The sequence below is a fragment of the Diuraphis noxia genome, unplaced genomic scaffold (genome assembly GCF_037042655.1).
Source record: "Diuraphis noxia isolate RWA-SAM2 unplaced genomic scaffold, SU_Dnox_SAM2 contig0002, whole genome shotgun sequence".
Lineage (NCBI taxonomy): Eukaryota > Metazoa > Arthropoda > Insecta > Hemiptera > Aphididae > Diuraphis > Diuraphis noxia.
Genome location: NW_028301712.1, coordinates 8512813 through 8537885, shown reverse-complemented (window position 1 = coordinate 8537885; position 25073 = coordinate 8512813). Strand labels below are relative to the sequence as shown.

The following is a 25073-nucleotide window of genomic DNA, read 5'->3' as shown; positions in this document are numbered from 1 at the left end:
ACGACGAAGACAGCAACGTTTAATGAATTTCCAAAGTGCAAATACGCACGCGACAGCCGTGTCCCACTCGGGCGGTGTGCGAGTGAAGAACTTCTATACATATAGTCATATATATGTATAGTGTATACATACGCGTAGTATTAAGTACCGTCGTAACGGAACTCGCCTGCACGAGATCTAAGACAAAAGCTTTCTTGTTCTTACACCCTCCGCGTCCCGCGAAAGATCAGCGACGGGCCGTGGCACACGATGGGGTGACGAGAGGAGGAGGGGGTACGTTCGTTTGAAGTGTATGCACAAGTACGACCGCCAGAGCCGCCCTTATTGAAGGTCGGGCAACAAGTGGTAATTCTTCTGGAAAATGCGTGACATGAGAATTCCTCACATTCCATGTTAACTACTTTTTTTTTCTTTGTGCTCATATAAAACCTATCCGTTAAACCGTCGAGACGTATTTTAAAACATAGCCGGATGCAAAAAAAAAAGAAAAGAAAGCGCACAATATTATTCTAACCTTTTCGTTGTGGTTCCATAATGCTGCTGCAGTTGTATTAGCTTTTGAAATATTACGGAGCTATATAAACCATAAATAGAGCCAACTTTTGGAATTCTTTCTGTTATAAAGATTGTATTAATATTTATGTGTTACCTCGATGATCTTAGATTTTGTTTTTTGAACATGTTGCTCTTGTATTATAAATATAATATAATATGTTATCGGATGATGCGTACAGTTAATAATTTAAACAAAGTAAAATATTTTAAGTTCAATAGCACAATATTTCAACGAAATTACAATTTTCCATTTAATATGACTACTGATTTTACTGTCATATCCTCTGAATATAATTTCGTTTGACTATATTATTGTATGGTTAGGTTATCCATTTACGTGGAATAGAACCATTAGTGTTTGTTTTACTATAGCTTATAAGACAATCGTTTTGGCTTGAAGGCAAAGGTTTCATAGTGGAAGTGTTTTATACTGAAAGGAAGTTACACTCGAGTAAGCCCAGCAGAAGAATTTAGGGTTCCACACGGAAGCGTTCAATTTCTGTCACTTTTTAACTTCCTTCGATATAATATATGAACCATGTATTAAATTTACTAATGTCTTCCTCTTTTCGTATTATTAATCCAATAATAGGACTAAAATTACAACGCTATAGAATTACAACTCCACACAAATTGACAAGCAGCTATATATAGTCACTGTCTCAATAAATATATTTGTATACAGTTCATTCGTATAACATTTATTAATTTTAAAATATTTATTGACTTTCTTGACGGTATATATTTAATATTTATACATTTATGTATGATTTATTATCAAATTATTTATTTATTTAAGTAGGTAAAGCTAATTTATTTACCTACAACAACAGTCATTAGTAAAAATGTGAAAAAAAACTTCATTGTGTGTAGTTGATTTTAATTTATAACCTTCGAATAATATAATCTATTTACTCCCGAAACGAATATTAATACCAGATGTCTTTGGAGGAGTGTCATGAACCTGTTAACAGATTTGTGTTATGTATGTGTGTACACGACGTGGTTTATTGTTTTGTGGGACGTTTAAACGACAATTAGTATTCACGCATCGCTGTATTCTATAGCTATACAATCATTAAGTGTTATTAGTTTTGATGTTTGTAATAATTCATCATTTTACATACAGTTTATTATTATGGTATTCGCGGTAGATGATCCTGATTAAAATAATTATTAATTTGTATGATATAAAAATATTAATAATTTATACTGACTTGCTCTATTTGTATTAATTGTACAACAATACAATATTTCAATAACGTTTCTAAGTTCTGTATAGGTAGTATTTAAATATTACACGTACCCTGCTATAGATTAATTTATTGGTAAATTATTTTCGGGTTTAAAGAGTGTCACACTTCCTTTGCTATATACGATAAATAATATATCATTTATATTTTGCCCCTCCCCCTCACGCCAAAATCAAAAAAAAATTCTATGACGTGGGAATAAAATATTTAACTAAAAATATTATCAATAAGTCAACTTCATTGTTATACTGTATTGAAATTATCTTTATTTTTAAATCTTATCGCGTAGCATTACTGCATGGATGCAGTATAATGTGATGTTACTCACTTAAGAATTATTTTATCTGCACAGTATTTCGATTCGAATGTTTCAATAATGTTTTGTGTGTTATTTATATGCTTTTGACTCGATAATTATTTCTTGTTCTAAGATATAATATTGTTTTAAAACTTCCATTTTATCATGAATATATGATTGTTGATACCCTTTTCCTTTTGCCCTCATTATATCGACTGACCTAATTTATCGCGAGAAAATCTTGGTTGAACAATGAATTTCGTCTTGATTGTAATTGAATAACAAGAGAAGTACAAAGTTCTGAATTCATCTGATTGCCAATAAAATAACAAATAAGAGAATTAGACGCAATGTAAGCGATTGAAGATATTCTTGTGTGAGATAGTCGAGACTGGTCGAAATCATTGTATTTTATAAAACAATTTCTTAGAGAAAATAACATGGATACTGGGCTCAATTTAAGTAAGTTCAACAATCAAATGTTAAAAAAATCCCCCCTCCAAAAAAAAAAAAATAAAACCAAAAAAAAAAGAATTAGATAAAGTTTATCTCGGGAAATGAAATATTGCAGTTTGTTCTCAAAGAAAAGTTGCCGTTACAGCGTTTGCACGATTGCCGCGTCCGAAACTTTCATCATTAGGACTCGGGACGAGAAGTACGGTATACAGTCGTGAAAATTTTACCAGACAAGTCGGACGAAATGGACGAATGGGTTGACTGGTTGAGAATATAGGGGGGGACAAGATCGGACGACATATATAGGTTGGAGGCGGGGGTGGACGAATAACACTGGGTAATATGATAAACATTTTATCGCAGATGTTCGCCTCGCGGCGACGTTGCAGACGATGCCGTCAAGCTGCCACTTAACGAGACTTACTAACTTCGCAAACCGCCGTCAGCGCTGTGCCACACTCATCGAAGAGTGACACACGTTGCGATTATTCGCACTCTATTCCCCGCTGCGTTTAATAACCAGACACCGCGATAAGACGACGGTTGCCCCTCCCCCCCCCCCCCGCCGCGGCAGTCTGACCGTTTTGTCGTCTTCGTCTCGTCCCCGGTCCACTTATTCACCATCAGAAGCACACAACTATATAGTAATTCTTACGGATATAGAGTTCCGGTGTGAATGTACGTGATAAGACGTGATAACTATCATGCCGGACATAATATACAGAGAATACGAGTTTTCCTGTTGGCAGGCAGACACCTCACGCATGACTATATATATATATATATATATATTACATACAATGTTGCTGTACAAAGTAACTAGATTGTACAAGTTTCATTATATAATTCGCGATGTGTACAATAATCACTGAACAAATTGCGAAATGTGCCTTCATTGTTCAAATCACAAGTTTACTACTAGTTTTAAAGTCTTAATTATTATTAACAAATAAATAGAAATATTGGATATTTTAATATGAAGTTATCAAGCCGATGGTTACGTAGTTACCGAAGCTTTTTCCTTAATAAAAAAAATATATATATAAAGTTATATAAATTACAATATAATAAGTGGTATGTTTTAAAAGTATTTTCTTAAAAAATATTAGTATATCATAAAAAAAAATTTTTTTAATTAATATTATTTGCAACTTCACTCATTTTGCCCGATTGTATAATACTATAATCACACTAATATAAGTTGAAATATTGCAGCAGTTCCAATTACAATGCACTAGTCCGTATTAAAATCTGTTTAAATTATATTTCTGAACGACTCAACGACAGTACCTGTCGTTAAAGTTGTTGACACGGTGCATCGATACTCGATGTACCGTGTACGGAAATAATCGTACACTGATTATTAGTTTTGTATACTCAAGGTGGTTTATTGAATTTAAGACATATAATAATAATTTTTACACCCGAACCGCGTGGCTGGCTTAAAGAAGCGGCCACTGCGGGCGGTATCAGGCCTTTAGAGGCGCGACAGATAATTTTACAACATTTGGTAATTTATTTACAAACAATAAATATAATATCAACGGGGGATGAGCTTATACTAATTTTCTCACGGTCTCTAACAAGTCGTGAGTTTATGATAATACAACTCGTAGTGACACCTATGCAGGCACACTAGGGGAATGGTTTATGGCTCTGAAAAGAGCCCTTTTAGTCAGTCGCAAATTGGAATCAACCGTGAGCAGAACTGTGTGTAGAGCCGCTGGTATTTGCATACGGCGTATTATAGTACAATTGCCTCGGTATTATGTCGTACAATGAATATGCACGATGTACACACTTCGAGAACGTCAACTGTCCTCCCGTGATGGTAAAGTCGGTTGCCACCTCGTTTCGACGAGTGTCTTCGCTGCGATATCGTCGGTTGTCGCCTTGTTTCAGGTAGATGTTGACTGTAGTGTTGTTGGCAGACGAATGATGGCGTTTCTTTGCTTTGCTTTGCTTTGAGGGGTGGTGGCTACGCCGTTTACTATTCCAGGCTTATGCCTCTACTAGTGGGTGGAAGTTTACTTGTAAGGTTTATTATTTTATTGATTTACCCAGGTGAGTGGGTAGGGTTTGAGTATGCGTTTGGTAGTTGGAGGAGTGCGAGTTTTGCCTAGAAGTCGGATGTGGTCGTGATTTGAGAAAGAGTTTTTGTAGAACATTGAATTGGTTTGAGAACGAATAGAATTTTGAATAGATTTGAAATTAGTGGATTTTAGAAGGACCGAGTTTTTAACGAAGGAAGGCAGACCCGTTATAGTGCGTTGATGGCGTTTCGTAAATGTGACCGGCTTATATACTGTGCCCCGTACCGACTCGTAAACCACAGGTGTGCCGCCGTGCGTAACTGTGTTTCCCGTCGGTACGGTTTGCCTCGCTATTCGTACAATTTTGGGGTTTTGATTCTGGTAATATTATTTTTTTATTTCGTTACAGTCTCCTCTATCCATAGCCGTGTTTGTTATGAATGTAAAATGACCAGAAGGTTTTTTAATTCGCCACTTAACTCTTACAGTGGTGTCGTTTGTGCGTGCTGTGCTGTGATTGGTGGTCCTGAGAAGGACCGTTTTATGTGGTTATAGGAACTCCGTTACATTGTTTAGATAAACTTTATCATTTTTATTGCATTATATACCTTTATTAATATGTTAGACTCCACATAACGTGGGAAAAACAACTCATACGACTATACAAGATGAAATTATACATCTTATTATAGATTCACGTATTTTATTTCATATCACAGTGTGTACTGTGTATACACTGTACAATAATATGTAGTTTTATACGATTTGTAATTTTTATAAAATGTTTTTAAATTTTGTGATTTGTTCAAAGATTGTAGTATACTAATACGAAAAGACCATGGTCTGCAGGTGTATCTAATTATATATGATATACTAATATGTAATATTTGTTAAGAAAATACTTTTAAAAGATACCAGTTATTAATTATCATATTGTAATTTATGTTTTTAAATTTTGTGATTTGTACAATGAAGGTACATTTCGCAATTTGTACAGTGATTATTGTACACATCGCGAATTGTATAATGAAACTTGTACAATCTAGTTACTTTGTACAACGACATTGTATGTAACATATGTACGTATGATTATGCTCTGTGAAAATAAATAAACAGTTCACCCACACTATTCAGTCTACAGATTATAGAACAGCCGACCTCGAAGTATTTGGCTACATTCGTTGTGATTCAGTTATTATAAGCTAAGGCTATAGTTATCCCGGTATGATATTATAACATGATGAAACATACCTAATATATAAAGTCACCTTAATAATCATATATATAAATGATTTTCCTAGGTTGGCCTCCATTTCGATCGCAAAATCTCGTTCGCATTTAGTATTATAGTCCATCATGACCTGTAAATGTTTCTATGTTCATGTGTCAATATAGTGCTTGCAGCACAATAATGTACTAACCTGAGCACTCGATCGACCTTCTTCTATCCAGCTTTGTTGATGTATCCTTCGCCGCGGCCCAAGATACGATAAACGTCATATTACTACTCTATTTTATACTCGGTGCAGTAAAATAAACATATCAAACCGATAGACTATTATAATATAGTTCAAAATAGATCACAATATTATATTTTATACTGTCTATTTTGTGCCATAAATTATACGTAAATTATAACAAACATGACACAAAAACAACCGAGCGCACGCCGTACGCAGTGTACAATGTGTTGTTGTGACTCGATTGTAAATCTTTTCATTCCTAAGTTTTTTTTATATTTTTCAAAGTATAGAGTAACAATCTATAACGTCCGTCACAGACTTTTATAACACTAGAAATCACAAAATACTTATCATCGCGTTGACGGATGAAGTATCTCGCGTCACCATTTTCTGAGTTGGCAAACAGACAAAATATATAGATAAGACCTCGATATATTCTAGTATATATATATATATATATATGGGCGTGTAACATAACATACGAATTATTATTTTACATCATAATATGTATATATATAGATGATTTTGAACCTAGATGACAAAAAAATCCCTGTCACTCAGCTTCACCACAAATCGGTTGGATTTCGCTCGCACATCCTCCACATATACGTTCACCATATTATTCAATCGTCGTCCGCTGTGATATTGTCGTCAGGGTTGTCGTCTATATATATATACTTCTCTCAATCAATGCGAGAAAACAGACACTCGCTCGGGAGGAGTTTACGCGCATATATATATATATATTCAATAATTAGGTCAAGCATTAAAATATCGATCGCGACCGAATAAAACGGGCCTGTTTTGTATATACGTATATATATATATATATATATATATATATATATATATATATATATATATATATATATATATATATAGTGTCGCACGCGAAATAAACACGAGATCGTCCCTCGCGATACAAAGGAGAGGCTCACCCCGGCACAGCGTGCTGTTTGCATGTTCCGATGAGGTATAACCGCACTGCGCTCTCGGTCGGTCCCGAAATAATAAAAAGCCAAAATCTCTACGACAGCACGGGCGGCGTGACGCACCGAAATATTTCTAGCTTGTTTTCCACAGCTATCGTGTCCCGCGCATAATACGCCTGCTGCAGGATACTTTTCTATTGCTCTTTCGCGGTTGCTTGCTGTTATACTTATATTAGGTATGTAATGTTTATGACGCAAATACTATTAACCGTAATATTACTATTGTAGACAAATTGTTTGAAATGGTACCTATATTGTATTGGCTGTAGACAAAAACCATTTTATGGCATTGGTTGGTTAAATATACAATATTAGACGACTATCCTATCAAAACGGTACTTAGATTAGGGAAATAGCATCTTCAATCTTTTTAAGTAATGCGGCTTAAAATTATAACAATGTGTCCTCTGGAATCCCCGATTTTTGGGACACGTAATATATCTTGCTAAATTATCGGATCCAACAATTTAAAGCGAAACAATCAAACGTATAAAATGTGACTGAAAACACCATTGACATTACTCGTACCGTTTGAAATATTTCACGCTACGCTACGCGGGTGTGTATACGTATAGGGTTATCGATCAAATAAAGATGATAAAAATAACAATACGTTACCTTTTGTTTCGGAGCGTTTGTTAATGGCTTGAAAAAACATTTGCATGCAATAAATTTAAACATTCATGATTCCGCTTTCAGTGAATAATTCAAAATGTTTTGTCTATGCAAACTCTAATGTAATATATATACATAATATATTGTTATAGATATATGCATAGTAATAGTATTATATACAGAGGTATATATTATCCAAATAGTCGCTTATTTTTGTATATACTATTTTAGTTCAATCAAGATTGGCGTAACAAAAACATCGGTTTCATATACTTTTATCGCAGTATAATAATTGTGTTTTTCAGACATTCCTATACACCGACTAAGTTATACGTACATTTTTCTTCTTTTTTTTTAATATACAAAACAAAACTTAAGTTTCCCGCCGTCACCGCAGCAATGATCCAATAAAAATAACTGCACAGCACACAGCTGTCAAGCAATAAAACAATAATATTATTTATTTTCTAAGTGTTATAATGTATACAGGAGGTACACGCGTATATAATTACGTACGATTATATTCTGTGTTATCATTCCCCCCCCCAAAAAAAAAAAAACTTTACAGTACGTCGTATCTCTTTCAATGTCCCAAAACTTTGAGTCGGCGATATCGATAATTATCGACAAACCAAAAGTTTTGGATATTATTCACCTCTCCCCGCTTCACCATCTCCTCCATGACACGCGCTCGCTTATATTTATTGTACGGCGTCGGGTTATAATATGCGTCTCAGCGCATTTATTTATGGTCTGGTTTATTTTTCTGCAACAAAAACCCAAAAGGCGATTCCTCACGCGACTACGGCTTTTTTTTTTGATAATTTTTTTTGTCTAAAAAAGTGGGTTGGAAAAAAGTAAAATATTATTTTCCTCCTCCCATTGTTTGAGCTTTCAGAGCTTAATAGAATTCCGTTTCAGGTTTTTTGTTTTTGTTTGTTTGTTTGGTTTTTTTTTAGCGTGGGAGCCACGCTACAGTTCCGTGTGGCTCCGCTTTTGTCAAATAAACAATAAAAAAATGTATACACATAAAAAACAGAAATAAAAGGTTCAATAAGCCTTGCATGTTTTTAATCGCATTTCTCCGGCATTTTGCCGAGACAACGGTAAACGCATAAATGTATAAAAAAAAAAAACCCTGTGATGGAATTCTCTAGTGAATTATTGAAAAATATAATAAATAATAATTCCGTAAACTCGACTTTGCGTGGCCTCTCGGATAGGCAATTCATGTGCACTAGTATTACAACACGACATTGCACCGCCTCTTATATCCCTTCGCTCCTTGTAATACGTTCCGTGATATATGATTTCGCCGTCCAATGGATTCAGATTTATCACGACCGCATCGATTTTGTATGCGCCTCATTGGCATTCAAAGTTCTCAAGAACTTTTCGCATAATAAATTTTCCGCAACAAATTACATAACGTTTTTTTACGTTTTTTGTTTTAAACAAATTTGACAGACCAAACTCCGAATAAATAATTCTTCAACTATATGGCGAACATCAGTTTTCGATAAATATTCTATTATCTGTATTTCATCCGAAACACACGTTGAGTTTTCCAAGTGCTGGTTTCAAGGAATTTGGTATATTGTCGAATATTCAGTCTAATAATATATTTGATATAGCTACCCATCATCTTCTAATTTCCTAATGGGAACATCGGTCGAGATGATCAAGAAAATAAATACCGACATCCTTGCCGTGCATTATACCTTAGTATACGTAGGTATACACTATATATACCACAGTTTGTTTAAGTATTAAATTCTGAGCGTAACGATGGATGTATTGATTTTACAATAGCTTGTTGTCTTTGTATGTATATACGAAAAGCATTGGAAATATGCTTCGAATTAACTTTTGGATGATTTTTGACAACGAAACTGTATGTATAGTTATTGTTACTTTTAATGGATTGAAGTAGAAAATTCCCAGTGTTTATAGCTATATAATCGGAAAAACTGAAATTTTTACTATAAACCAATTTTTGTGTAGCTCAAAAACGAATCGTAGATACTTGATCATATGTTCACCAAATGTTTCTAATAGTATGTTCTTTAAGTGTTTATTTTTAGGTCACTGCCATAAAAATATATTCGTATTAATATCTTCCATTTATGTATCTCTTTTGAAATTTAATAAGTTTAGTTATACAGTAGTGATGTTAATGAAAATTTATAACTCTGGATTTGTCTGAGTTTCTTGCAAACCGGAAGAAGAAAATGTTAGGTTATGAATCGCGTTTTACGTTAAAGTTACCGGGCGGTGGCAGTAGTATTGGCTTGGCTATTGTTTTGAGTTGTTGTTCTCAAGACACATAAATTACCCGCGGGGAAAACACTATTAGCCGTAGTAAGGGCAGCAAGTATTAGGAATAGTTCATAGTCATATGATTATATATACCTCTCTCTCTATATATATATACATATATATATACATACCTAATATGTATATAATATATTGTGAATGTAGGAGTATAACGACATACACCGAGTATATTTTACACTCGAAACAGATACTACACCACGCATTTCCCGTTGTTATCGCGTGATTTACGCGCGCTAGACGTATAACCGGACTCTAAAAAACCAAAGAATAATAATTCGGAATTATACCAGAAGGGGGGGATCACTGAGAAATTTATCGCTCTCCAATAAATTGAAACGTTCAACTATACTGTAATAGTGTATATAGGAACATACGCATCAGTCACATTTTGGCGGTGACGATCATGCGAGTGTGTGTGTTTGAGTGTTTAGAGTGTTAACTTACGGAAGTGCTAACTATAGTTTCGAGCTGACTCTACTTGAATTATTAAGCTGCGAATTTATGTCGCGCTATACGTCCAAATCCACAACTTGGCACGTCAATTATACCGTCGCTTAGACTGACATAAACTACAGTGGCGGTATTTTTTTTATATAATTTTTAATTCATATAAAGTCTTACATATTTTACCCAAGTTATCTCAAACAATTTCGAATTGTTGTCACTTTCTTATTACGGTGTCTCGTTACTATACTTTTCAGTCGCAGTTACGCCCCGTCGCTACATTTGAACGATAAAACCGTATACTCTTTTGTCAGTTGTCTAACCATCATGATGCGCACACGACAATATATAGTTTAAATATATATTTATACATTCGTAGGTACCCATAATACATAATATGTGTATACGAGTATTCATCAATAAACCTATTGACTAAGCAAATTACTCTCGGAAGTCGAACGGAAATTGTTTTCAATTTAGCCAGATGGAAAATTCAATTTTTTTTCGATTATTTGGTTTCTCTAAAAATTAATTTTTCGAAATCGTCAAACTCTCATTCGTTTTATTATTTGACGAATGACGTTACCATGACGCACACAACTAACACTGGATGTCCTCCCCATTTTTTCTGAAGGGTGTTGGAACAAAGACATAATATATTAGCAAACATAAATCGAAACTTTTTATTTCATCTTCAGTCACGCCTATTATATTAAATTATATTTATTTTAATTTTTTATACAGTCCTTGAATCTTTCAGGGTTTTACATTATTTTTGATCATCGCCATATTACATTCATTCAAATCGTACATTTGCAAAACGTATTTTATTAGTATGATTCCTTTTACACAATGCTATTGTGACAAAAATGAAATCCGTTCTGCAAAATAGTGCAATCGTCGTGTATCTCCAAATAATATGTTTGTGCATAATTTGTTTTCCTTCGCATCATGACGATGTATTCTGTCGGAACGATGATGCTAATCCTATAGAAATTATATTCTAAGAAAATTATATTTTCAACGCAATGACATAATTATTTCACCTATAAATTGGAAAGGCGATCGCGTTACCCACGCTGAGAAGTTGTTAAATACGAGCATTTTTCATCTTCCGCATCATCATGGTCGTCCATTAAATACAAACGTTCTCATTGATCGTGCCCTCTGTACCAGAACAATTTATTTAACGCTCGTATTTTGATCTACCCCTCGCAAATACTTATCATTTGTTCACATTCTGTGAATTCTGAAGCGCACTCCTTGTGGGGAAAAAAATGAATTGAGCACATCAAATGTGTACATGGTTTTTTTTTCTCGTTCCAAGTGGAATGTCATTAACGGTAATTGTTTGGAGCTACCTAACTAAAACCGTACTTAAAATTACAAATTGCTTGGGTATCCTTTAACGGCTGTTGTTTAAACGTGGCGATTGTGTTTCAAGTATTTTACATACATAAAAATCTAAAAAGTCGCCTCCTCCGGTATTTGTGCGGTAGTTTTTTGTTTGTTATAGGTACTCACACTTGAGTCATAATGTACATCGATGACATATGTTATTGTATGTAATCATAGTGTAAGTACTTAACGTAATAGCAACAGTTTTGGATAAAGATTCAAAAAGTTAATTTATTTTAAGTATGTGCTTTATCTCAGCGCGTGTAATGAGAGGAAAACGCGAGTGAAATGTTCGTTTATGGGAAACTCAAAAAGCCACTTTGGCTCTTTTCCAAATTATCTTTCATTTATTAATTTTCATGTTTTCCCCTCCTCTAATGCAACACAATACACTTGAAAGCAAACTGTTTTGCCTTAAATTGCCAACGATTTGCGTAAAAACGATATGTATTTTTAAATATTTCACAAGTAGGTATCATAATATTTACATTTTCATTATTACGTAACAACCCTTAAATTCAAATATTTCAATTGTATCTTCGATCAAATATTAAAATATTAAATGTATTTACATCTACACGTCTATTCCATATGCATAATGATAAATGCAAATTCAGTTTAACAAATAAAAGGTTTTCGACGTTTTCTATACCATTCAGTAAATTTTGTTTAAAACCCAAAAGTATAGAATAAAATAATAGTAATAAAAGTGACACGTTTAATTATTTTAAACGTTGTGCCACGCTATTAAAGCAATTATTACTTATACAGGTAATGTATTCAATCCGTACCAATGTTATGTATATAAATGAATTCAGCCATGATTGACAAATCAGAATTCACCATAAATTAGTATCGGGACGATTTATTTATTTCTATAATTTATCATCGGTACTTAATAGTCGGTTATATTTTGTTCAAACTCACTGTATATTTATATTTTTGTATGTACACATCACTTCATCGTCGTTCCAATGTCATATTGCAATCGTACCTCTTCTGCAGCCTTTTGATCACCATTCAATGTTACCATATCGTCATTATATAATGTAAAATAATGCGGATATTAAAAATTAAATAATCATCATGTATTTGAACACGTATACATACATCTGTATATATTATACATTTTTTCATCTTGACGTGTAATTAATTTATTATTATTATCATTTTTATAATGTTATAGTCGAGGAACTGTTGTGTTTGGCCACATGGAAAGACGGCTCGACGAAGTACATGATCGGTAAGCTGGAACACACACCTACGTCGTCGGACGAAGAAAAGTACCGGTGCTTCGTAGTGGGCAAATCGATAGGTGGTATGTTCGATATGGCCCAGTCAGGTGACGCAACGTGTAATGGTATGTCGTCACCCACTGACGGATCAAGAACGATGAAATTCGTCAGAGGTAAGTCGAGAGCAATCACATACATAATATAACGAAATCGCATGAGGAACGAAAACAAAACAAATGTTATATAGAGAAATTCCTCAAATAGAATTCCCGCATGATTTAAAATAAAAGTTATGGTTTTCAAAAATTATGCGTTAAATGGAATTCCTTTACATAAGAAGTTTTACTCTTCTAATATGCTTACGAACGCAGTATGCACTCTACATCGTCATCAAATCCAGACCATTTCATAATCTGCATTGTTTTGTAATCAATGAAGTTTTCCTCAGTTAAAGTACTCTTATATTCAATATATTATGTTAGGTCTAGTTTTATACTTAGATTTTATTTAATATTATGCATTTTATTTGTTCAAACTACCGTATAGGTATAACCACAATTGTAGTTATTTTCAAATCGGCATCACAGTCCATTTGTCTCATTATTCGATAAAAAATACAACACAATCACGTGGCATTTAAATACCTTAAAATTATATTATTTCTCCTAATTCTGAGTATAACATAAAACTATTTATATTTACCATTCTAAATGGAGTAAGGACCCCCCGTTTGAACGAAATAAAAATGTTCAAAAATATATTGTCTCAGAAAATAGAAACAACATTTACTTCAAATGACAATTATTTTTTAAATGTTCATTAATTCCAGTCATAAACATTTTTTTTTTAAACAGTGAGATTATTGATAAATAAATTTATTACAAATTTAAATTTGAAACACTGCGGTACAAAGATTGTTCTTGTATATTTGTGTATAGGACCGGAATTATTCATCACTTGTAGAATTCAATGTTTGTTATAAAACCTTTAAAGTTTTAATTAAGTTACAATAAATGTTTAAAATTTGAATATAATAAAATGTATTCGTTTTTTTTTTTTTATTTATTAAATTTGAGATTTATTTTATAAGATTGCTTATTTTTAAATTAAGACTTTAAATTTGAATGTAAAGTTATTCATTCCATATATATCATTCTATTTAATTTATTTAAAACTTTTACTCATGATTATAATAAAATAACTTAAAATTTGAATAACGTCAAAAACACTTAAGCGAATCGAGTTCCACTTCGATGAGTTTTTCTCATTCGATGAATTATCCAGGTCAAATATATAATTAAAAATAAAAATTTATCATACACCGAGAGAGGACAATAATCGGGGTCCAGTGTCTTTACTAGCTATCAACAGCAAAATATCCAGCTCATGCAAGTGGTATTTAATAAACTATAATCTCCAAAAATAATTCAATAATCAATACGTTCATAATTAAACAAACTTTGTTTATTTTGCTTAAATATTTAAATTGTTCCTAGACAATTCAATTTAATTACCCTCCATGTTGAACAAAAATTAATTTCATCAAAACTACATTATTTTCTATATAAAATGTAAAATCGTTTCTCTTTATTAAAGAGTATACGATAAGTGACCACTAAATGTATAAATGTATCATGTACTTTATCATCAAATAAATTAAATGATTTAAAGCAGATAGATAGTAGTAATAAAATATATTTTCCTATTTTTTTTATTTATTTATTCGACTCGTGTACATACAATATTTCACCAGTCTTACGATTTGATGTATACGTCATAGCGCGTGTAATCGTGACACGAAAGTCTCATCGAATGGTAGTTTATAATAGTCTTAAAACTCCACCTGACCCAAGTGTAATGTCATTTTAAGGTGTATACCTTAAGGGTGCGTCATACTTACTAATGTCTTGAAAAAAAACTTTGTGATTTATGACGCCCTCAAAACCGAGTGTCGCACGACTGTTAAAAAGTTTTCACAGAAGTAACTTTTAAACCATAACTAATGTCTGGCAAATTAATTCTTTCAAAGAACAATAATATTAAACTTCCAAATAGGGGTTATATTGTGGAAAAAAATATGATACTTAAAATAATGTATTTTATAACCCTTTTGTCTCATGGTAAGCATATTTTAAAAGTGAAAAAGTTTTTGTTTTAATTGATTTCGAAGCAATTAAAAGTCATTGAAAAGAATTAACTTCAAACCACCACCACCACTTGTTGCCCAGTCGCAAACCAATTTCCATTCGAATCGAATTTCTTCAAACTCTAATTGCATAGTCATGTTTAATTTACATTGATTTTTTTTCCAATTGTGTATACAAAAGTTTTTTTTTTTTATATTCTATTGAACTCGTTTATTGATATAACGAAATATTCATAATGATACGGTTGATCGAATTTGTTTTCCTGTATACGAGTAACCCGCGATTTAGACGATACGTTTCTTTTTACTATCGTAGACAATCGTACTCGTGAAACAAGTCCCATATCCAATCGTAATAAAACAAAAGTGCTTAAAATGGAAAAATCAGTATCGTAAATAAATATATATATATATATATATACAATCTGTAACGACGTGTCCCGATAAGCATTCTTATAGATATGTCGTAAAGCTTGCAATGTAACGGTTGCGGTGTGGTGGTCGTCTATTTTCATGTTTCTCGATAATAACTTTTATTTAATTTTCGAACGCCATGGAAGTTTAATATCTAGTATTGTTATTGAAAAAATTTAATTTCTCGATGATGAGTCCGATGACCGTACGCGATAATGCATATACATATATATTATATATCATAACGTAATGTTTGCTATATTTGTATATATATATACATTTAGACATTTGTCAAAACTGAAATTCTATTATATATATACGAAGACGAGTGTACAGTGGCTGTATATATTCACTGGTTATCGCATTTTTCACGCACAAACTTTTATGTTGCGGAAGTGAATACGAATCGCCCGGAGATTTTCGATTTTTATTTCAGACACGTTTCGTTCACGAAAATCTGTCCGCCGCCGCGTAGATTTCGGGTTAGAAACTCAGTCGGTCGGTTACTATTCTCTGCAACCGGCGGCGCTTTTGTACTATTTTTGTACGGCGCGCCCGTGTACCGCCGATTGCTACTCAGAAATATGGCGTATCGACCTTCTCCTGCTTTCCTTTATTCGTATCCGACCGTATAAGTCAGTGTGTGTGTTTCTAAACTTGTAGTTGCACTTTTCGTTGGGAAAACACATAACATAATATATCCACTTATTATCGCAGAGTGTCGCAAAAGTGATTTTTCAGACGGCCGCTTAGTCTATACGTAAATATATACGTGCAAAGTATAAAGGCATTTAATGATGTAGGTATGTAATAACATGCTTAATTAGGGCTCGGGTATTACTGTGATTAATGGTTTTTCTAATGATTTTAATTGATTCGTTTCTATCGCGTGAGGATTATCACACATATTATTATTATATAACGTAAACCTATACCTAACGAGCTGAATTCAACATGGCTAAGATGAGTACGAAGTAAAGTTTATTTATTTCATAGAATGATACTATTAAATTCTACGTCAGCTGACTTTATTTAGTGCGTATACTCGGTGCACATTTTCATCGCGGCTTTTCCGGATGATGGTTTTTTATGCGCGTTTGAATAATAAAATGATAACACGGCGCAAACGATAGGCAATTTAGCTACACCACATTCGCGGTTGTAGCTAAATGTGTGCTATTTTTTCTGGTATCTCATAACTCATATTCATAACAATGACGTTTTTAATACTGCATCGTGGTATCATATAGTCATAATAACAATAATATAATGACAATAAAAAGTGACGGGTGTGTGTGCGATTTGATACTATTTTCTGTTTCTCATTTCTATTTTTCTTATAATTGTATTATATTGAACTTTAAGTGAACTGTGCGTGAGCTTGAATGAATCTTATACTAATTTACTTTCAGTCCATCTATGTATTCCTGGTTTTAAAATAAAACGTACGATGCAAAAAAAAAAGGTTCAACTTTTAACTGATAACTTAATTTGTTAGTTTTGTTTTTTGTGCGTGAGAGGTCAAAAACTTTCAACCAAACAACATTACTTTTTCATCAATATTGAGAAGTAATTTTCAACTGAACTGAGTTAATTTTGTTTTTATGAAGTTAGGTATTTTCATTCCTAATTCCTAGTTTTTTTGAGCACTATAGGTACTCAGTTTTAAAAGAAAAACCTATTTTACCCGACTGTTATATAAATAATTACCAAAAGCCAAGCCACCATCGTCGAAACGTATTTCAATTTGAATTTTATAGTATAATGTAAATTATAATTTATATATTATATCGTGATATTAATAAGTAATAGTAAAATAAATGACACGTGCCGTGGATTCGATATGGTTTATCATATAAATATGACCGCCGCCGGGGAATGTCAATACACGGCCTGAGTTATGAAAATCGCTGCCGCCGATATACAGACAAACACACGTACACGCGCACGCACACTCACTCGCACACGCATCCATAGCGTTCAAAGCTCGCAATTCGTCGGATCCGGTGTATTTACACACCACCCTTTCAGCGCCTCTGTGCCGTATTGTAGGTATATAGGTATACGTCACTGGACTCCGGTATACAATATATTTTACGAGTATTATAATAATATAACCATTAACCGTGTATCGCGGGTAACAAAGTGGCCGAGAATAGTTATCGTTCTTTCTACCGACGCCGCCTTTTGTAATATAAATATTATATTATTATGACGTACGTATAAAGATACGCCCAAATAGCGGATACTACGATATATTCATCTACGGTATAATACACTCCGGAATCATTCAGGCCGCACACACGTGTCGTCTGTGCTTCGCTTAAACCCTTTCTTCGTAATCGATACATCTGTTCAATCGACCTCTAAACGAATTAAGCATTGTTCTAAAGATAAACATTTCTCTTGATCAACAGCGAAACCACAACCGACATTCTAGTAAAACGGATATAGCTCGGTGAGCATCAATCGTATTTATTATAACCAAGTATTGTTGCGAAACAGTACAAGTCCCGCGTGACCGATACCCCGCCCGTCAAATATCTCATTAACCAAATAACGCATCGATACACTGTATGATAATCGTCTAATTGAATACTAATTGTTGTACGCAAAAATCGGATCAATCAACAAATCCTATGTTTAATTAGACTGGCATTTATTTAAACACTCAAAGCATCACTACTCCATTTGATCCATGCACTTCTCAAAGTCCATATAATAATTAGACAGTGAATAGAGTTTTTTTTTCTTTTTCAACTAGCTGTTACTCTACCCTATACGGTCCATACCGCATTGAACCAAACAAATGACGTGCAGAAAAATTAAGCCGATAGCACCATCCTCCTACCACCGCCTATCGTCATGAAGCGAATACTTCTAATTACCTACCTGAATTGTATGGTGCAATAGCTTAACGTAATTATTACATTATATTACCTAATTAAACGATACTTTAAATCAAAGATCACTCAACATTTATGTGCACCAAATCATCAAACATGCCCTGCAATCTATAATCTATCGTCTCTCTAATCATATCCTGTCTGACTTACAACTTTATCTAACCTTATAAATTAAGGAGTGCCAAACGTAAAAAATATGGTAACTAATTCATATGCATCTAAAAACACACTATTAAGGGTTTCATGCTAACCTCTAAAATTACAAAATCCGTCCCTGGCGTCCCTGCAGAATCCATTCTTGGTAATCCTTATTCAGTCCCCCCACCGCTCAGATGGCTTAATCATGATTTCGGAATAATGTAATATAGTTACTTTGTAAGTAATTAAAATGTATATTGGTCATTTCAAGCCACAAAGTAACTTCTATGAATGATTTCTCTATATTCATGTTATGAAAAATATATTTTACAATCGCTCAAATACAAAATAAAAAACAGTCTATAGATTGTGTTTTATTTAAATTCAATAAAAATGTACGAGAATATATAATATAATAATAACAAACATGAATATTTTTGTCATGAATTTTTTTCGTTAAATTATTATCACAGTTATTGATCGAATCCGTCAAAAATATATATATATAATAACCAGACATTTAATTATATACTGCACCCCTTGCCACTTTAAAAAAGGGATGTCCACGCATAAAAAACCCGCTGCGTCTGTTCTGTAGGTAATGGTAACTATGCATAATATATTTCTGGTATATATATTTATATCAATATCAAATCAAATACGAATTTCAACGTTTGTAGTCACTATCCACCACTGTATATAAATTATTATCATTATTATTCGCAACAAAACCACTCGTGTCGTTTCTCAGAGCTTCTTAACCTATTTCGAACCACTCTAAAATAAAAAGTATATCAACGGATCACTCTCCCTCCCTCTCTCTCAAAAAAAAAATGAATATTTATTATTGTTTAATATTAAAATGTCTTTTGATTTTTATCGTGATCAATACGTAGAAAATCCGGTCTGGCTGAGATACCTATATAGTAGCGAATGGAATCAAAAATGTCATTGCTGTCTTACAGACGTCAATGTACCAACACCGAAATTCGATTAAATTTTTTATTTGAACATGTTTCTGCATTTTAATATGCAAAACTTAAGGAACCTCGCTGTAACTAATTTAATTATTCAAAATCAACATTTCACGAAATCATCTACTATAAGGAGATTTTCAAGTCGTGCTGTACACAGACGCTTTCTCGATGTTTAAAATAAATAAAAACTATTAGTATTCATTTATTATTATATTGGAATTGCAGTTATTACAATTTAAAACATATTAACATTTTAATAATAGTTTACGTGCAGGACAAAATCAACGCACGCTTGATAAATTTTGTAAGAGGTTAGTTAATTTTAAATTTGTGCTGCTAATTATAGCTACGAAATGATAAATTCAAAATGTCTTCTTTAAACACATATAACAATAAATATCACGTTGACATGGTTTATACGTTATTCGTTACTAATAATAATAAACAATTTTATTTTTCTTGTTCTTCTTATATCGCACTAAGATACAACACGTCGTGCAGAGCAATATCATATATAGGGTACCCTATATCCTTATGTTCCTATTATAGTGATATCTATACGACGTGTTCTCCTTTTTCATGTCCGTATAAAATTCTAATTCGTCCCTCTTTTGTCTTCCATACCCAATATACATTTGTTTTTTATATTTATTTAATGTCCCTAATCCTCGAATATATACTTTTTTCCGTCTTCATATCAATGTACGTTCGCGCGTACGTATAAGGTATCATTTTTTTTTCTCCCAAATTATTAAGCTAAACACGCACGTACGTATTTTACCGTTTATAACTCCATTAGTTTATTGCTAAAATAAATATAATTTTATACGCCGTGGCCGGTCGGAAAAGAAAAGAGCTACGTGAAATTTCCTCGGTATAATTTTCGTATAGTTTGCACGTAATCCATGAAAAACGCACTACCTAGTTCTACGTTACGAGTGAACATTTAGAAAAGGGTCGAATTCGATTAATCGTTTTCCGATACTTCTAGGTAGGTAGGTGTATTTTTGTATCGGATTCAATCTTAATTTGTTTTATCGAAACAACTAACACAATAAAGAGATGGAGCTTAAACATCTAATTTTATTCCGACTGTCGTGACAAACATTTACAATTTTTTAAATTATGTTTTATTTCATTGTAAAAAAAAAAAAAAAAAAAAACAATTTTCAATATTAGGCTTCTTACGTTATACTATAAAATACGCATTGCTAAACCAGCCAAAAATACGTATCAGTATAAATTTTATTTTTTATGAAAAAATCCGTTAACTTAGATATAAGTACAAAACAGTATTATACAATGCAATTAAAACTGCATTCACTGTTGAAAATAAATAATATAAGTTAAGTTATAATCTTCACTTCAAAAACAGTTTTCATTTAAAAAGTTAATAAGTAATCGCATGTTTTTATTCACTGACATAACTGAATAAAAAATTCACTGACAAACCTTATAATTTATTATTAATTCTTTTACTCTATTATTAAAAGTTTAAAAAAATATATTTTTTAATGTTATTTACATCCATTATTTTGTAATGAAAAATTGATATTAAAATGCAATAGTACCAAAGAAGTTTTTCAAAGAATTTTAATCGTTTTTTTTTTTTTTTTTTTTAATAACGCAAATATAATAGAATTCGTTTTATATTAACTTAAACTCGAATCTCGTGTATTAATTTGTCAAAGAGATTAAACAAAAACCATCAACTACCTACGCAGATACTACACCAACTTTTTTTAATAATGTTGATTGAAATTTCTTTTATCATCCGTGACTCACATTTTAACGATGAAGTATGGTTTTCCCTTATTATTTACACATAGCAATGATTTAAGATAAAGATAAAAACAAATTAAATAGAAAAAATATTTAATACAAATTTAATATAATCGTATTCAATTAAAATAATAGTCCTGTAATATGTGTATATGATATAATATGTCTGTATATGTTTAAATATGTATTACACTACACACGTTATACTCAGGTATTTTCAGTACAGACAATATTTAAAATAATAAAATAACAATATTGAAATGATTAATAGGTATTCACGGACATTTATTTGTTGCAATTTACGAGTATTTCTTTTTTTTACTACACAACTTGGTTGATTACAACTGCCGATTAATATTGTGTCAAAAAAAAAGCTATAATAACCGGAGCCAAACCGTAAAACCGACATTAAACCCTCTCGGCCTTTCCTGATCCACCATGTTCCCCATAATACAAAGGGAGCAAAAGTATATTGCTTAAGCCGTGAAAACATTTTATTTTGTTTTTATAGTTGTGACATCGCGCGTGTTTTACGATGCGAGTTTGAAAAAAAATCTCGCTATAAGAGATGTATATATTACCTTTTGCCCCAAAAAAATTAATTAATTTGACGTATATTGGCTTCTTTTAATTTTCTGTGAACTGCGGAAGAACCGTTGTCGGATTTCCCGACAAAACCCTATTTTCAAAAGTCACTTTGGAGGACAAGAGAAGAAAAGGGTCGCTGTTTAAATTTCAATAAACATGGTTCTCAATTCGTTTGTTCGTTTTTCACTGAGGGTTCTTTGGGGAAAAAAAGCAGTTTTAGCACTTTTTTTCGACTAGGGTATATATTGTAATAGGAATGCGTGCTCTCCTCGTTTTCCACTTCAACATCTCTAACGCGAGTTATATAGTCACAATAAAAAAACGACGATACTTTTTTTTATTTTTAATCTCCAAAACATATTCTCGAGGGCCGTTTATGTAAAATATCTCGAAATGTGCGTCATCATGCTATTATTTATTAGCCCGTCCAGGAAATGGACGTTTCAAGTGCCTATATATATATATATATATACTCGACAAAAGCTATTTTCTTTGGCCGCGCGAATTGCATAAAATGTCTCTTAAAAAGCAACATCCTACATTTTATTTTATTTGCTCGTGTGATTTAACTATTTCACTTATTCAATTGTGTTCATTTAAAAAATCATCTTCTCTGATATCACAAATAGCTCGATATAATTGCACGCACGAAATGAATAATAACTTAGAAATCTTTTACTTTAATAAAATGGTATTTTTTTTTTTTTTTGGTTTACAGAAATCAACGGTTTTAATTGCATGTATAATTTCGAGTTCGGTACGCCTTTTTCCGTTCGGCGATCATGGTGTCCATTAGGAGCAGGGCAAGACGGGGCACTTGACCCTCTCTAGCAAAATTATATGAACTTATAATTTAATAAATATTATCATGATATCGATAACATAAAATAAAATGTTTATCTTTTACGATACGAAATATGTTCTTGTGTATGACGATCGTTAATCGTGGAAAAATTATGAATAATAGTTATATATACCATATACTAATTAATTTAATAAATAATATCATATTTATATATTTATATGCTGAAATTATATTGAAACTTTATTTAGCTTAAATTTGAGAATTTAGTTTTTTCAACCCTCCTGAAAGGATATCTATGGCGGCGATACATTTATTGTTCGTTGTAAAGCCGCCAAATGACTACAGCGACATCAACGATCGATAAAATACAATAATACTATACACGTCTGTCTTAATATCGATACGCTGCAGTGTTAAATTATATGAATTATGTAGATGGTATCATGGTGGCGTTTCGTCCCCCCCCCACCGGTCCCCTCGCACCCTTTGTTACCAGGTCGTCCTATATATATATGTATAAAATACACCTACAAAATCGCAGGTATATTAATTGATGGTTAATTAAACCCACCCACCTTTTTCAAACGTTCATTTATTATATATATATATATATACGTATAGGCACTGTTATGTAATATATATTATATATTGTGTGTATGAATTTTGCGGCAGCACGTGTGTCGAGTAGGTATTTACATTATATATACATATTATGATTATATACGTATATGCGGAGTCGTGTACACACATAATGTGGCAATCCGAAACAATTTACCGCCGCCGCCGCCGCCGACTTGTGAACGACCGTGTTTGTCAGCATATGCCCTCCCCCCTCTCCGATATCGATTTCCCGCGGCAAAGAATGATTGTTAGCTTTCGGCGCGGTGACGGACGGGCGAAAACGGTGGCCGATAGTATTATATACATATATATATATATATATATATATTATACGCACACCGTGTGTGTGTGTGTGTGTGTGTGTGTGTGTGTGTGTGTGTGTGTGTGTGTGTGTGTGTGTGTGTGTGTGTGTGTGTGCGTGCGCGCGCGTGATCGTGCGATATAATATACGTTTGGACTGGGGCCAAACTTGCTCATATATATATATACACTGGGTGGGTGGAGTGCGGTGCGAGCGAGTAGTGTGGTGTCGTCCCTAAGGCGGAAACGAGCCGAAAGGGCGCGACGTCGACGGCGGTGGAGGGACCGGTCGACGGCGGCGTATATGTATATAGGACCGCACTTGCAGGCGTATGCGGACGGCGGCTTGAGCAGGGACGGTGGAGAGGATCCCATCATACGAAATTAAACATTCTCCGCGGCCAAAGGGGTCTTTATCGCGATGTATATAGACGAACGAGAGTACCGACGAACGTGGGAACAGAGGCGCGGGGTGCGCTTATGCACGACCGTGCGATCGGCCCGTGGTACGTTGGGGGGGGGGGGGGGGGTTAGGTTAGGTTAGGTTGAGGGGTAGAATACGTCAACCTACGCAATCGGAATGGACGAGATAAGTACATGCCAGTGGATTGTATCGTAATAAATGAAGCGCGAAATAATATAAACGCCTCGGCGGGCGATGTTGTGATGTAAGTGGTTATTTTTGGTGCGGCGGTGGTGGCGGAGCGACCTGTCGGCCGGCGATAACGCGTTCTCTCGACAGCCTCCGCCGCCGCCACCGATGCAGCCCTCCTCTTGGAGATTGAATTAGAAAATAAAAAATAGATATACAAATAAATCAAAAATACTACATAATGTATGACAAAAATATAAAATTATATACTATACCATACTGCAGTGTACGACGCGTGTTAAGTCGACGTCGCCGACACAATTTCTATGCGGTCGTAAGTCCAGCACCACAATGACATTTTTTTAAACCATTGTATATAAATGCATCGTGTGTGTTGCGAAATACGATTTTAAATATAGTAATTCTGGAGGGTACCATCGCTGGATGATTTCCCTCATCTTGGGCTTCATGTTATTTTATGTAAATATTAGTGTTATGGAGTCATATAGTTTACCTATTGTGTTGTATTATACATAACGTGACCATACGTCCCGTTTTCAAGATATTATCCCGCCGTCCCCAAAGAACCTAAAAATGTCCCGTTTTAAGAAAAGTCAACATGTGATAGGTATTCATTATTGATCACATATCACAATCATACATTTATGCTGTATCTAGGGGCGTCATTTCAGATTTTTTTCGGGTGTGCGAAGTTTCAAGCAGGC

At 33.4% G+C, this 25073-nt stretch overlaps 1 protein-coding gene across 2 annotated transcripts in view; it reads left to right on the top strand.

Annotated features, from left to right (window-relative positions):
* The window catches only part of LOC107163959 (uncharacterized), a 155777-nt gene that overhangs the window by 106078 nt on the left and 24626 nt on the right, over positions 1-25073 (top strand). For both annotated transcript variants that reach the window (XM_089219429.1, XM_089219428.1), the window contains exon 7: positions 13031-13252. In XM_089219429.1, coding sequence (XP_089075555.1) covers positions 13031-13252 — 222 coding nt within the window. The remainder of the gene's footprint in view (positions 1-13030; positions 13253-25073) is intronic.